At 33.6% G+C, this 15,320-nt stretch overlaps 1 protein-coding gene across 4 annotated transcripts in view; it reads left to right on the forward strand.

Annotated features, from left to right (window-relative positions):
• Positions 1-15,320, forward strand: part of LOC125725390 (adhesion G protein-coupled receptor F5-like) — an 83,952-nt gene that overhangs the window by 6,676 nt on the left and 61,956 nt on the right. The window contains exons 11-31 of one of the 4 annotated variants that reach the window (XM_049002269.1): positions 221-373; positions 619-789; positions 1,212-1,364; positions 1,610-1,774; positions 2,275-2,316; positions 4,960-5,004; positions 5,749-5,778; positions 7,816-7,860; positions 8,600-8,629; positions 8,765-8,809; positions 9,553-9,582; positions 9,718-9,762; positions 10,502-10,531; positions 10,666-10,710; positions 11,450-11,479; positions 11,615-11,659; positions 12,402-12,431; positions 12,567-12,611; positions 13,488-13,532; positions 14,270-14,299; positions 14,435-14,479. In XM_049002269.1, coding sequence (XP_048858226.1) covers positions 221-373; positions 619-789; positions 1,212-1,364; positions 1,610-1,774; positions 2,275-2,316; positions 4,960-5,004; positions 5,749-5,778; positions 7,816-7,860; positions 8,600-8,629; positions 8,765-8,809; positions 9,553-9,582; positions 9,718-9,762; positions 10,502-10,531; positions 10,666-10,710; positions 11,450-11,479; positions 11,615-11,659; positions 12,402-12,431; positions 12,567-12,611; positions 13,488-13,532; positions 14,270-14,299; positions 14,435-14,479 — 1,299 coding nt within the window. Of the gene's footprint in view, positions 1-220; positions 374-618; positions 790-1,211; positions 1,365-1,609; positions 1,775-2,274; positions 2,317-4,959; positions 5,005-5,748; positions 5,779-7,815; positions 7,861-8,599; positions 8,630-8,764; positions 8,810-9,552; positions 9,583-9,717; positions 9,763-10,501; positions 10,532-10,665; positions 10,711-11,449; positions 11,480-11,614; positions 11,660-12,401; positions 12,432-12,566; positions 12,612-13,322; positions 13,353-13,487; positions 13,533-14,269; positions 14,300-14,434; positions 14,480-15,320 lie in introns of all 4 variants that reach the window. The other 3 variants (XM_049002270.1, XM_049002271.1, XM_049002272.1) reach the window with 3 other exon arrangements.

The raw sequence follows: 15,320 nt of genomic DNA on the forward strand, positions 1-15,320 counted from the left end.
AATGAAATATGAGATGTGACGGCAAATTTAGACGAAAGAGAATTTCAGACCTGAACTATCTTCTTGTCATCTGTAGCGTGGCACATCAAAAACAAGCCTTCATGTCCTCTGCTGTTTAGAATCCCTCATGACATAATAGAGAATGTTACTTATTGGCTTCTGTCTTCAAGTATGATCGACTTTCTGTATGTAGAACCTTTTTGTCTTGCCTATCATACAGCTCCCAAAACTGAATTGGACTATGACATTGACATTGAGGTGACCGTGTCAGATATCGCAATGATAAATGATCTGAGGAACCTGCTTGCAACAACATCATTCCCATACCCACTGACTAACACCATTGAAGTAACTGGGGTGAACTTAACAACAGGTAAAAGCAATCGCTTGCAGATTGTTTCCTCAGCATTTTTTTCACGTTATCTAACGGACATTTTCATCTATGCTGTTACCCTGGAGGAAAGCTATTCTTTTAGCTGCATTTATCAATAATTTTGATGGGATAGCAATATTTGAAAAACTTCTTCTTTACATTACCCAAGGAAAAGGGAAATTTTGCTGATATGAATAACTTGAAAACACCGATTACATCTGACTATCTCATTCTTGCTTCCTCAGTTTGTTACCCGAATGGCAATGGATTCCAGTGCAGGTGTGAAGAGTGGTTTTCCTTGTCGAATGACAGCTGTGTTTTGTACACCCCTTGTGATGACATCATTCAAGGCACATGCACATGCATCAACGCAATACCGGCCGATGGACAGTTTTGTGAACCTCAGCCACCTAACAGTACATCTTTTTCTTTCCTAATATTCTTCTTTCCAAATGTCAGATCAGAGGGAATTGTTGATAATACTTTAATTTATAATTAAATAAAAAAGTATATATGTAGATATCTCCCGTAACATGTAGGGTCTTTTATGTTTTCTACATTGCATTCCCTTATATTAAGAAGAAGATTGGAAATGAGTAGGCCTACTAGATGTTCCTTAATGAAACATGAGATGTGACGGCAAACTTAGACTAAAGAGAATTTCAGACCTGAACTATCTTCCTGTCATCTGTAGCGTGGCACATCAAAAACAAGCCTTCATGTCCTCTGCTGTTTAGAATCCCTCATGACATAATAGAGAATGTTACTTATTGGCTTCTGTCTTCAAGTATGAACGACTTTCTGTATGTAGAACCTTTCCGTCTCACCTATCATACAGCTCCCAAAACTGAATTGGACTATGACATTGACATTGAGGTGACCGTGTCAGATATCGCAGTGATAAATGATCTGAGGAACCTGCTTGCAACAACATCATTCCCATACCCACTGACTAACACCATTGAAGTAACTGGGGTGAACTTAACAACAGGTAAAAGCAATCGCTTGCAGATTGTTTCCTCAGCAGTTCTTCCACGTTATCTAACGGACATTTTCATGTATGCTGTTACCCTGGAGGAAAGCTATTCTTTAAGCTGCATTTATCAATAATTTTGATGGGATAGCAATATTTGAAAAGCTTCTTCTTTTCATTACCAAAGGAAAAGGGTAATTTTGCTGATATGAATAACTTGAAAACACCGATTACATCTGACTATCTCATTCTTGCTTCCTCAGTTTGTTACCCGAATGGCAATGGATTCCAGTGCAGGTGTGAAGAGCGGTTTGCCTTGTCGTATGACAGCTGTGTTTTGTACACCCCTTGTGATGACATCATTCAAGGCACATGCACATGCATCAACGCAATACCGGCCGATGGACAGTTTTGCCAATTACAGCCACGTAAGAACACTTCTTGCTTATTCCTAATATTCTTCTTTCTCATGCTTAAATCAGAAGTAATTCCATTTTCTGCTTTAACTTATATTTACTTTACGGAATTTTTTCCCCCTATATCATCTGCATCGTCTGGACTGCGTCATATAATAATTAGGTAAATAATAATTAGTAGTCATACTAGACTTTACTTGATCAAATAGAGCTAACTTACCCTCAATTACTTTCATACCTACCAGAAACATTCATATGCCTTTGCAACACTTTCTCAAAATTTTTGTGGGCGAATTATTCCCTCTATCTGTATGTTCTGCCATTAATGTTCCCCTCATTTTAACATAAAGTAGCACTATTGTTCTTCTTAGTACAATGTGAAATATTTCTTGCCCAGTATCTGAGAATGCTCTTAGTTAGCTAGACTTTTTTTTTTTATTTCCCGCAAAGCATTTAAATTACTTGGGATTTCCTCTGAGCTAACTTTCCAGTTGTTTTTCTGTCTTCTCTAGCTTCAACAATAACAACAACAACTCCAACCACATCAACATCAAGTATGTATGTCATTCTTCACATCCTCGCATTGACTGTAGGATAACTTGGATTATGTACATTTTAAAAAAATCTAAAAATGTGAAGCATACAAAACGTGACACGGTTCCTAACTACACAGACATTTAAGGTTCTGTTCCCTGAAATATGCCTTTGACCTTGACTTCCCTCCAAAACCATTTAAATTATGTTCGCTGATCATTCAGGTCTTCTTTCTGTCTTCGGTATAGAGACGCTCCTCTACTTACGAATAAGGTTGTTCGTAACTTGAAATATTCGTAAGTCGTTATTCAACATTATGTAAGGGTATTTGCCAGTACGAAGAACTAGGATGCTGGGAATACGCAGCAGCAGCGCAGCGTGGTAACGGCCAGAAGTCGTACTAAGCAGAATTTGCGCACAAAAACAAAATTGATGTTGCGGACAGGGAACGGGAACCCAATGAACACGATTTGGACTTACAATCCTCTTCGTTCATATGCCCGAAAGTCCGTAAGTTAAACGTTCGTAAGTAGAAATGCGTCTGTATTCTAAAAGGAACAACAGAATATATTATTTTTATTCCTTCCAACTACAGTTTCTCCCACATCCTCAAGTCAAAAACCCAGTATGTACCATTATTCATCATATTTCTGAGAATTTTTTAAGCTAACCAGACTTTTTATCTTCTCTCCACATCCATTTAATCTAAGTTGAATTTCATCTTAGCTAATCATCCAGTTGTCCTTTCTGTCTTCTGTAGGTCCTGTAACAGACATCACCACTCCAATAGGTAATACAACAGCTGGTATGTATCAGGCGTCATCAGATTCTGTCTGTGGTATTCAAGTCACTATGAATCGTTATATTTCAGAATTGCAAAATTTTTGGTAACTTTTTTAATGTAATTCCATATTCTTTATTAATTCATTAAAGCATTCATAACAAATAATCATGCATTCAAGAAAAATTATGAGGATGGCTATGAATATTTATCAAAAGACATACAATATATTCATGCGAATCAGGCATGAGAAATGCCTTATCCATATATAGTGTATGAATAGACTGGAGCTTCATAATGCACTCTGTTATAATGCATAATTCATGTTTATAATGTGTTATGCCTTTTTATAGAAACTTATAACCGTGTTTGCAATGCTGTATGAATGGAGTATAATGCATTATCTCTGTGTTTATCAACTCGACTTTCTATTTCAAATGCTTTAATTCAGAATCCGAAAAATCACAATAAGTGACCTTTCATCATCCCAAAGGAAATTATTCCTGCCTTCCGCATGTTTTCCCTAAACGGAGCCCTACATATAACATATGATATGTACTATTGTTGTTATTATTACAATGTGACATAATCAGTAGACTGTCTGACTGTGTTCTTAGCCTAACCAGACTTTTTCAATTCCCCCCACAACCATTTAAACTATACAGAATTTTCTTTTCGCTGATCATACAGTTTTCCTTTCTGTCTTTGGTATATTCTAAAACAAACAACTGAATTTGGTATCATTTTCATTCCTTCCTACTACAGTTTCTCCCACATCCTCAAGTTAAAAACCCAGTATATACCATTATTCATCATATTTCTGAGAATGTTTTTAGCTAACCAGACTTTTTATCTTCTCTCCACATCCATTTAGCATAAATTTAATTTCGTCTTAGCTAATCATCCAGTTGTCCTTTCTGTCTTCTGTAGGTCCTGTAACAGACATCACCACTCCAATAGGTAATACAACAGCTGGTATGTATCAGGCTTCATCAGATTCTGTGTCTGGTTTTCAAGTCACTATGAATCGTTATATTTCAGAATAAAAACATTTTTGGTTACATTTTCTGTAAGACCGTATTTTTAATGATATATCAAAACATTTATACCAAAAAATGACGTATTCAAGAACCATTATAAGCATAAATATGAATATTTATCAAAAGGTGTACAATATATCCATGTGAATCATGCCTTATGAATTCTTTATGAATATATAATGCATTATTAACCAGAGCCTTACAAGGCACTCAATCATAATGTATAATACACACGTTTATAATGTGTTATGCCTTTTCATAAAAAATGTATAACCGTGTTTGCAATGTTTTATGAATGGAGTATGATGCATTATCTCTGTGTTTATCAACTCGACTTTCTATTTAAAATGCTTTAAGTCAGAATCTGAAAAATCACAATAAGTGACCTTTCATCATCCCAAAGGAAATTATTCCTGACTTCTGCATGTTTTCCCCAAACGGAGCCATAAATATAACATATGATATGTACTATTGTTGTTATTATTACAATGTGAAATACTCAGTAGACTGTGTCTGACTGTGTTCTTAGCCTAACCAGACTTTTTCAATTCCCCCCACAACCATTTAAACTATATAGAATTTTCTTTTCGCTGATCATGCAGTTTTCCATTCTGTCTTTGGTATATTCTAAAACAAACAACTGAATTTGATATCATTTTTATTCCTTCCAAATACAGTTTCTCCCACATCCTCAAGTCAAAAACCCAGTATGTACCATTATTCATCATATTTCTGAGAATGTTTTTAGCTAACCAGACTTTTTATCTTCTCTCCACATCCATTTAATCTAAGTTGAATTTCATCTTAGCTAATCATCCAGTTGTCCTTTCTGTCTTCTGTAGGTCCTGTAACAGACATCACCACTCCAATAGGTAATACAACAGCTGGTATGTATCAGGCGTCATCAGATTCTGTCTGTGGTTTTCAAGTCACTCTGAATCGTTATATTTCAGAATTGCAAAATTTTTTGTAACTTTTTTAAATGTAATTCCATATTCTTTATTAATTCATTAAAGCATTCATAACAAATAATCATGCATTCAAGAAAAATTATGAGGATGGCTATGAATATTTATCAAAAGACATACAATATATTTATGCGAATCAGGCATGAGAAATGCCTTATCCATATATAGTGTATGAATAGACTGGAGCTTCATAATGCACTCTGTTATAATGCATAATTCATGTTTATAATGTGTTATGCCTTTTTGTAGAAACTTATAATCGTGTTTGCAATGTTGTATGAATGGAGTATAATGCATTATCTCTGTGTTTATCAACTCGACTTTCTATTTCAAATGCTTTAAGTCAGAATCCGAAAAATGACAATAAGTGACCTTTCATCATCCCAAAGGAAATTATTCCTGCCTTCCACATGTTTTCCCCAAACGGAGACCTAAATATAACATATGATATGTACTATTGTTGTTATTATTACAATGTGAAATACTCAGTAGACTGTGTCTGACTGTGCTCTTAGCCTAACCAGACTTTTTCAATTCCCCCCACAACCATTTAAACTATACAGAATTTCATTTTCGCTGATCATGCAGTTTTTCTTTCTGTCTTTGGTATATTCTAAAACAAACAACTGAATTTGGTATCATTTTCATTCCTTCCTACTACAGTTTCGCCCACATCCTCAAGTCAAAAACCCAGTATGTACCATTATTCATCATATTTCTGAGAATGTTTTTAGCTAACCAAACTTTTTATCTTCTCTCCACATCCATTTAATCTAAGTTTAATTTCATTTTAGCTAATCATCTAGTTGTCCTTTCTGTCTTCTGTAGGTCCTGTAACAGACATCACCACTCCAATAGGTAATACAACAGCTGGTATGTATCAGGCATCACCAGATTCTGTCTGTGGTTTTCAAGTCACTCTGAATTGTTATATTTCACAATAAAAACTTTTTTGGTTACATTTTCTGTAAGACCGTGTTTTTAATGATATATCAAAACATTTATACCAAAAAATGACGTATTGAAGAACCATTATAAGCATAACTGAATATTTCCCAAAAGGTGTACAATACATCCATGTGGATCATGCATTATGAATGCTTTATGAATATATAGTGCATTATAGACCGGAGACTTACAAGGCACTCAATCATAATGCATAATACACACGTTTATAATGTGTTATGCCTTTTCATAAAAAATTATAACCGTATTTGCAATGCTTTTTGAATGGAGTATGATGCATTATCTCTGTGTTTATCAACTCGATTTTCTATTTCAAATTCTTTCAATCAGAATCCAAAAAATCACAATAAGTGACCTTTCATCATCCCAAAGGAAATTATTCCTGCCTTCCGCATGTTTCCCCTAAACAGAGCTCTAAATATAACATATGATATGTACTATTGTTGTTATTATTACAATGTGAAATACTCAGTAGACTGTGTCTGACTGTGTTCTTAGCCTAACCAGACTTTTTCAATTCCCCCCACAACCATTTAAACTATATAGAATTTTCTTTTCGCTGATCATACAGTTTTCCTTTCTGTCTTTGGTATATTCTAAAACAAACAACTGAATTTGATATCATTTTCATTCCTTCCTACTACAGTTTCTCCCACATCCTCAAGTCAAAAACCCAGTATGTACCATTATTCATCATATTTCTGAGAATGTTTTTAGCTAACCAGACTTTTTATCTTCTCTCCACATCCATTTAGCATAAATTTAATTTCGTCTTAGCTAATCATCCAGTTGTCCTTTCTGTCTTCTGTAGGTCCTGTAACAGACATCACCACTCCAATAGGTAATACAACAGCTGGTATGTATCAGGCGTCATCAGATTCTGTCTGTGGTATTCAAGTCACTCTGAATCGTTATATTTCAGAATTGCAAAATTTTTGGTAACTTTTTTAATGTAATTCCATATTCTTTATTAATTCATTAAAGCATTCATAACAAATAATCATGCATTCAAGAAAAATTATGAGGATGGCTATGAATATTTATCAAAAGACATACAATATATTCATGCGAATCAGGCATGAGAAATGCCTTATCCATATATAGTGTATGAATAGACTGGAGCTTCATAATGCACTCTGTTATAATGCATAATTCATGTTTATAATGTGTTATGCCTTTTTGTAGAAACTTATAATCGTGTTTGCAATGTTGTATGAATGGAGTATAATGCATTATCTCTGTGTTTATCAACTCGACTTTCTATTTCAAATGCTTTAAGTCAGAATCCGAAAAATGACAATAAGTGACCTTTCATCATCCCAAAGGAAATTATTCCTGCCTTCCACATGTTTTCCCCAAACGGAGACCTAAATATAACATATGATATGTACTATTGTTGTTATTATTACAATGTGAAATACTCAGTAGACTGTGTCTGACTGTGCTCTTAGCCTAACCAGACTTTTTCAATTCCCCCCACAACCATTTAAACTATACAGAATTTCATTTTCGCTGATCATGCAGTTTTCCTTTCTGTCTTTGGTATATTCTAAAACAAACAACTGAATTTGGTATCATTTTCATTCCTTCCTACTACAGTTTCGCCCACATCCTCAAGTCAAAAACCCAGTATGTACCATTATTCATCATATTTCTGAGAATGTTTTTAGCTAACCAAACTTTTTATCTTCTCTCCACATTCATTTAATCTAAGTTTAATTTCATTTTAGCTAATCATCTAGTTGTCCTTTCTGTCTTCTGTAGGTCCTGTAACAGACATCACCACTCCAATAGGCAATACAACAGCTGGTATGTATCAGGCGTCATCAGATTCTGTCTGTGGTATTCAAGTCACTCTGAATTGTTATTTTTCACAATAAAAACTTTTTTGGTTACATTTTCTGTAAGACCGTGTTTTTAATGATATATCAAAACATTTATACCAAAAAATGACGTATTGAAGAACCATTATAAGCATAACTGAATATTTCCCAAAAGACGTACAATACATCCATGTGGATCATGCATTATGAATGCTTTATGAATATATAGTGCATTATAGACCGGAGACTTACAAGGCACTCAATCATAATGCATAATACACACGTTTATAATGTGTTATGCCTTTTCATAAAAAATTATAACCGTATTTGCAATGCTTTTTGAATGGAGTATGATGCATTATCTCTGTGTTTATCAACTCGATTTTCTATTTCAAATTCTTTCAATCAGAATCCAAAAAATCACAATAAGTGACCTTTCATCATCCCAAAGGAAATTATTCCTGCCTTCCGCATGTTTCCCCTAAACAGAGCTCTAAATATAACATATGATATGTACTATTGTTGTTATTATTACAATGTGAAATACTCAGTAGACTGTGTCTGACTGTGTTCTTAGCCTAACCAGACTTTTTCAATTCCCCCCACAACCATTTAAACTATATAGAATTTTCTTTTCGCTGATCATACAGTTTTCCTTTCTGTCTTTGGTATATTCTAAAACAAACAACTGAATTTGATATCATTTTCATTCCTTCCTACTACAGTTTCTCCCAAATCCTCAAGTCAAAAACCCAGTATGTACTATTATTCATCATATTTCTGAGAATGTTTTTAGCTAACCAGACTTTTTATCTTCTCTCCACATCCATTTAGCATAAATTTAATTTCGTCTTAGCTAATCATCCAGTTGTCCTTTCTGTCTTCTGTAGGTCCTGTAACAGACATCACCACTCCAATAGGTAATACAACAGCTGGTATGTATCAGGCGTCATCAGATTCTGTCTGTGGTATTCAAGTCACTCTGAATCGTTATATTTCAGAATTGCAAAATTTTTGGTAACTTTTTTAATGTAATTCCATATTCTTTATTAATTCATTAAAGCATTCATAACAAATAATCATGCATTCAAGAAAAATTATGAGGATGGCTATGAATATTTATCAAAAGACATACAATATATTCATGCGAATCAGGCATGAGAAATGCCTTATCCATATATAGTGTATGAATAGACTGGAGCTTCATAATGCACTCTGTTATAATGCATAATTCATGTTTATAATGTGTTATGCCTTTTTGTAGAAACTTATAATCGTGTTTGCAATGTTGTATGAATGGAGTATAATGCATTATCTCTGTGTTTATCAACTCGACTTTCTATTTCAAATGCTTTAAGTCAGAATCCGAAAAATGACAATAAGTGACCTTTCATCATCCCAAAGGAAATTATTCCTGCCTTCCACATGTTTTCCCCAAACGGAGACCTAAATATAACATATGATATGTACTATTGTTGTTATTATTACAATGTGAAATACTCAGTAGACTGTGTCTGACTGTGCTCTTAGCCTAACCAGACTTTTTCAATTCCCCCCACAACCATTTAAACTATACAGAATTTCATTTTCGCTGATCATGCAGTTTTCCTTTCTGTCTTTGGTATATTCTAAAACAAACAACTGAATTTGGTATCATTTTCATTCCTTCCTACTACAGTTTCGCCCACATCCTCAAGTCAAAAACCCAGTATGTACCATTATTCATCATATTTCTGAGAATGTTTTTAGCTAACCAAACTTTTTATCTTCTCTCCACATTCATTTAATCTAAGTTTAATTTCATTTTAGCTAATCATCTAGTTGTCCTTTCTGTCTTCTGTAGGTCCTGTAACAGACATCACCACTCCAATAGGCAATACAACAGCTGGTATGTATCAGGCGTCATCAGATTCTGTCTGTGGTATTCAAGTCACTCTGAATTGTTATTTTTCACAATAAAAACTTTTTTGGTTACATTTTCTGTAAGACCGTGTTTTTAATGATATATCAAAACATTTATACCAAAAAATGACGTATTGAAGAACCATTATAAGCATAACTGAATATTTCCCAAAAGACGTACAATACATCCATGTGGATCATGCATTATGAATGCTTTATGAATATATAGTGCATTATAGACCGGAGACTTACAAGGCACTCAATCATAATGCATAATACACACGTTTATAATGTGTTATGCATTTTCATAAAAAATTATAACCGTATTTGCAATGCTTTTTGAATGGAGTATGATGCATTATCTCTGTGTTTATCAACTCGACTTTCTATTTCAAATGCTTTAAGTCAGAATCCGAAAAATGACAATAAGTGACCTTTCATTATCCCAAAGGAAATTATTCCTGCCTTCCACATGTTTTCCCCAAACGGAGACCTAAATATAACATATGATATGTACTATTGTTGTTATTATTACAATGTGAAATACTCAGTAGACTGTGTCTGACTGTGCTCTTAGCCTAACCAGACTTTTTCAATTCCCCCCACAACCATTTAAACTATACAGAATTTCATTTTCGCTGATCATGCAGTTTTCCTTTCTGTCTTTGGTATATTCTAAAACAAACAACTGAATTTGGTATCATTTTCATTCCTTCCTACTACAGTTTCGCCCACATCCTCAAGTCAAAAACCCAGTATGTACCATTATTCATCATATTTCTGAGAATGTTTTTAGCTAACCAAACTTTTATCTTCTCTCCACATCCATTTAATCTAAGTTTAATTTCATTTTAGCTAATCATCTAGTTGTCCTTTCTGTCTTCTGTAGGTCCTGTAACAGACATCACCACTCCAATAGGCAATACAACAGCTGGTATGTATCAGGCGTCATCAGATTCTGTCTGTGGTATTCAAGTCACTCTGAATTGTTATTTTTCACAATAAAAACTTTTTTGGTTACATTTTCTGTAAGACCGTGTTTTTAATGATATATCAAAACATTTATACCAAAAAATGACGTATTGAAGAACCATTATAAGCATAACTGAATATTTCCCAAAAGACGTACAATACATCCATGTGGATCATGCATTATGAATGCTTTATGAATATATAGTGCATTATAGACCGGAGACTTACAAGGCACTCAATCATAATGCATAATACACACGTTTATAATGTGTTATGCCTTTTCATAAAAAATTATAACCGTATTTGCAATGCTTTTTGAATGGAGTATGATGCATTATCTCTGTGTTTATCAACTCGATTTTCTATTTCAAATTCTTTCAATCAGAATCCAAAAAATCACAATAAGTGACCTTTCATCATCCCAAAGGAAATTATTCCTGCCTTCCGCATGTTTCCCCTAAACAGAGCTCTAAATATAACATATGATATGTACTATTGTTGTTATTATTACAATGTGAAATACTCAGTAGACTGTGTCTGACTGTGTTCTTAGCCTAACCAGACTTTTTCAATTCCCCCCACAACCATTTAAACTATATAGAATTTTCTTTTCGCTGATCATACAGTTTTCCTTTCTGTCTTTGGTATATTCTAAAACAAACAACTGAATTTGATATCATTTTCATTCCTTCCTACTACAGTTTCTCCCACATCCTCAAGTCAAAAACCCAGTATGTACCATTATTCATCATATTTCTGAGAATTTTTTTAGCTAACCAGACTTTTTATCTTCTCTCCACATCCATTTAGCATAAATTTAATTTCGTCTTAGCTAATCATCCAGTTGTCCTTTCTGTCTTCTGTAGGTCCTGTAACAGACATCACCACTCCAATAGGTAATACAACAGCTGGTATGTATCAGGCGTCATCAGATTCTGTCTGTGGTATTCAAGTCACTATGAATCGTTATATTTCAGAATTGCAAAATTTTTGGTAACTTTTTTAATGTAATTCCATATTCTTTATTAATTCATTAAAGCATTCATAACAAATAATCATGCATTCAAGAAAAATTATGAGGATGGCTATGAATATTTATCAAAAGACATACAATATATTCATGCAATCAGGCATGAGAAATGCCTTATCCATATATAGTGTATGAATAGACTGGAGCTTCATAATGCACTCTGTTATAATGCATAATTCATGTTTATAATGTGTTATGCCTTTTTGTAGAAACTTATAATCGTGTTTGCAATGTTGTATGAATGGAGTATAATGCATTATCTCTGTGTTTATCAACTCGACTTTCTATTTCAAATGCTTTAAGTCAGAATCCGAAAAATGACAATAAGTGACCTTTCATCATCCCAAAGGAAATTATTCCTGCCTTCCACATGTTTTCCCCAAACGGAGACCTAAATATAACATATGATATGTACTATTGTTGTTATTATTACAATGTGAAATACTCAGTAGACTGTGTCTGACTGTGCTCTTAGCCTAACCAGACTTTTTCAATTCCCCCCACAACCATTTAAACTATACAGAATTTCATTTTCGCTGATCATGCAGTTTTCCTTTCTGTCTTTGGTATATTCTAAAACAAACAACTGAATTTGGTATCATTTTCATTCCTTCCTACTACAGTTTCGCCCACATCCTCAAGTCAAAAACCCAGTATGTACCATTATTCATCATATTTCTGAGAATGTTTTTAGCTAACCAAACTTTTTATCTTCTCTCCACATTCATTTAATCTAAGTTTAATTTCATTTTAGCTAATCATCTAGTTGTCCTTTCTGTCTTCTGTAGGTCCTGTAACAGACATCACCACTCCAATAGGCAATACAACAGCTGGTATGTATCAGGCGTCATCAGATTCTGTCTGTGGTATTCAAGTCACTCTGAATTGTTATTTTTCACAATAAAAACTTTTTTGGTTACATTTTCAAAACATTTATACCAAAAAATGACGTATTGAAGAACCATTATAAGCATAACTGAATATTTCCCAAAAGACGTACAATACATCCATGTGGATCATGCATTATGAATGCTTTATGAATATATAGTGCATTATAGACCGGAGACTTACAAGGCACTCAATCATAATGCATAATACACACGTTTATAATGTGTTATGCCTTTTCATAAAAAATTATAACCGTATTTGCAATGCTTTTTGAATGGAGTATGATGCATTATCTCTGTGTTTATCAACTCGATTTTCTATTTCAAATTCTTTCAATCAGAATCCAAAAAATCACAATAAGTGACCTTTCATCATCCCAAAGGAAATTATTTCTGACTTCCGCATGTTTTCCCCAAATGGAGCCATAAATATAACATATGATATGTACTATTGTTGTTATTATTACAATGTGAAATACTCAGTAGACTGTGTCTGACTGTGTTCTTAGCCTAACCAGACTTTTTCAATTCCCCCCACAACCATTTAAACTATATAGAATTTTCTTTTTGCTGATCATACAGTTTTCCATTCTGTCTTTGGTATATTCTAAAACAAAAAACTGAATTTGATATCATTTTTATTTCTTCCAAATACAGTTTCTCCCACATCCTCAAGTCAAAAACCCAGTATTTACCATTATTCATCATATTTCTGAGAATGTTTTTAGCTAACCAGACTTTTTATCTTCTCTCCACATCCATTTAATCTAAGTTGAATTTCATCTTAGCTAATCATCCAGTTGTCCTTTCTGTCTTCTGTAGGTCCTGTAACAGACATCACCACTCCAATAGGTAATACAACAGCTGGTATGTATCAGGCGTCATCAGATTCTGTCTGTGGTTTTCAAGTCACTCTGAATCGTTATATTTCAGAATAAAAACTTTTTTGGTTACATTTTCTGTAAGACCGTGTTTTTAATGACATATCAAAACATTTATACCAAAAAATGACGTATTGAAGAACCATTATAAGCATAACTGAATATTTCCCAAAAGGCGTACAATACATCCATGTGAATCATGCATTATGAATGCTTTATGAATATATAATGCATTATTGACCGGAGACTTACAAGGCACTCAATCATAATGCATAATACACACGTTTATAATGTGTTATGCCTTTTCATAAAAAATTATAACCGTATTTGCAATGTTTTTTGAATGGAGTATGATCCATTATCTCTGTGTTTATCAACTCGACTTTCTATTTCAAATGCTTTAAGTCAGAATCCGAAAAATGACAATAAGTGACCTTTCATCATCCCAAAGGAAATTATTCCCAACTTCCATGTTTTCCCCAAACGGAGCTCTAAATATAACATATGATATGTACTATTGATGTTATTATTACAATGTGAAATACTCAGTAGACTGTGTCTGACTGTGTTCTTAGCCTAACCAGACTTTTTCAATTCCCCCCACAACCATTTAAACTATATAGAATTTTCTTTTCGCTGATCATACAGTTTTCCTTTCTGTCTTTGGTATATTCTAAAACAAACAACTGAATTTGATATCATTTTCATTCCTTCCTACTACAGTTTCTCCCACATCCTCAAGTCAAAAACCCAGTATGTACCATTATTCATCATATTTCTGAGAATTTTTTTAGCTAACCAGACTTTTTATCTTCTCTCCACATCCATTTAGCATAAATTTAATTTCGTCTTAGCTAATCATCCAGTTGTCCTTTCTGTCTTCTGTAGGTCCTGTAACAGACATCACCACTCCAATAGGTAATACAACAGCTGGTATGTATCAGGCGTCATCAGATTCTGTCTGTGGTATTCAAGTCACTCTGAATCGTTATATTTCAGAATTGCAAAATTTTTGGTAACTTTTTTAATGTAATTCCATATTCTTTATTAATTCATTAAAGCATTCATAACAAATAATCATGCATTCAAGAAAAATTATGAGGATGGCTATGAATATTTATCAAAAGACATACAATATATTCATGCGAATCAGGCATGAGAAATGCCTTATCCATATATAGTGTATGAATAGACTGGAGCTTCATAATGCACTCTGTTATAATGCATAATTCATGTTTATAATGTGTTATGCCTTTTTATAGAAACTTATAACCGTGTTTGCAATGTTGTAGGAATGGAGTATAATGCATTATCTCTGTGTTTATCAACTCGACTTTCTATTTCAAATGCTTTAATTTAGAATCCGAAAAATCACAATAAGTGACCTTTCATCATCCCAAAGGAAATTATTCCTGCCTTCCGCATGTTTTCCCTAAACGGAGCCCTACATATAACATATGATATGTACTATTGTTGTTATTATTACAATGTGAAATACTCAGTAGACTGTGTCTGACTGTGTTCTTAGCCTAAGCAAACTTTTTCAATTCCCCGCACAACCATTTAAACTATACAGAATTTCCTTTTCGCTGATCATACAGTTTTCCATTCTGTCTTTGGTATATTCTAAAACAAACAACTGAATTTGGTATCATTTTTATTCCTTTCAAATACAGTTTCTCCCACATCCTCAAGTCAAAAACCCAGTATGTACCATTATTCATCATATTTCTGAGAATGTTTTTAGCTAACCAGACTTTTTATCTTCTCTCCA

The sequence above is a fragment of the Brienomyrus brachyistius genome, unplaced genomic scaffold (genome assembly GCF_023856365.1).
Source record: "Brienomyrus brachyistius isolate T26 unplaced genomic scaffold, BBRACH_0.4 scaffold66, whole genome shotgun sequence".
Classification (NCBI taxonomy): Eukaryota; Metazoa; Chordata; class Actinopteri; order Osteoglossiformes; family Mormyridae; genus Brienomyrus; species Brienomyrus brachyistius.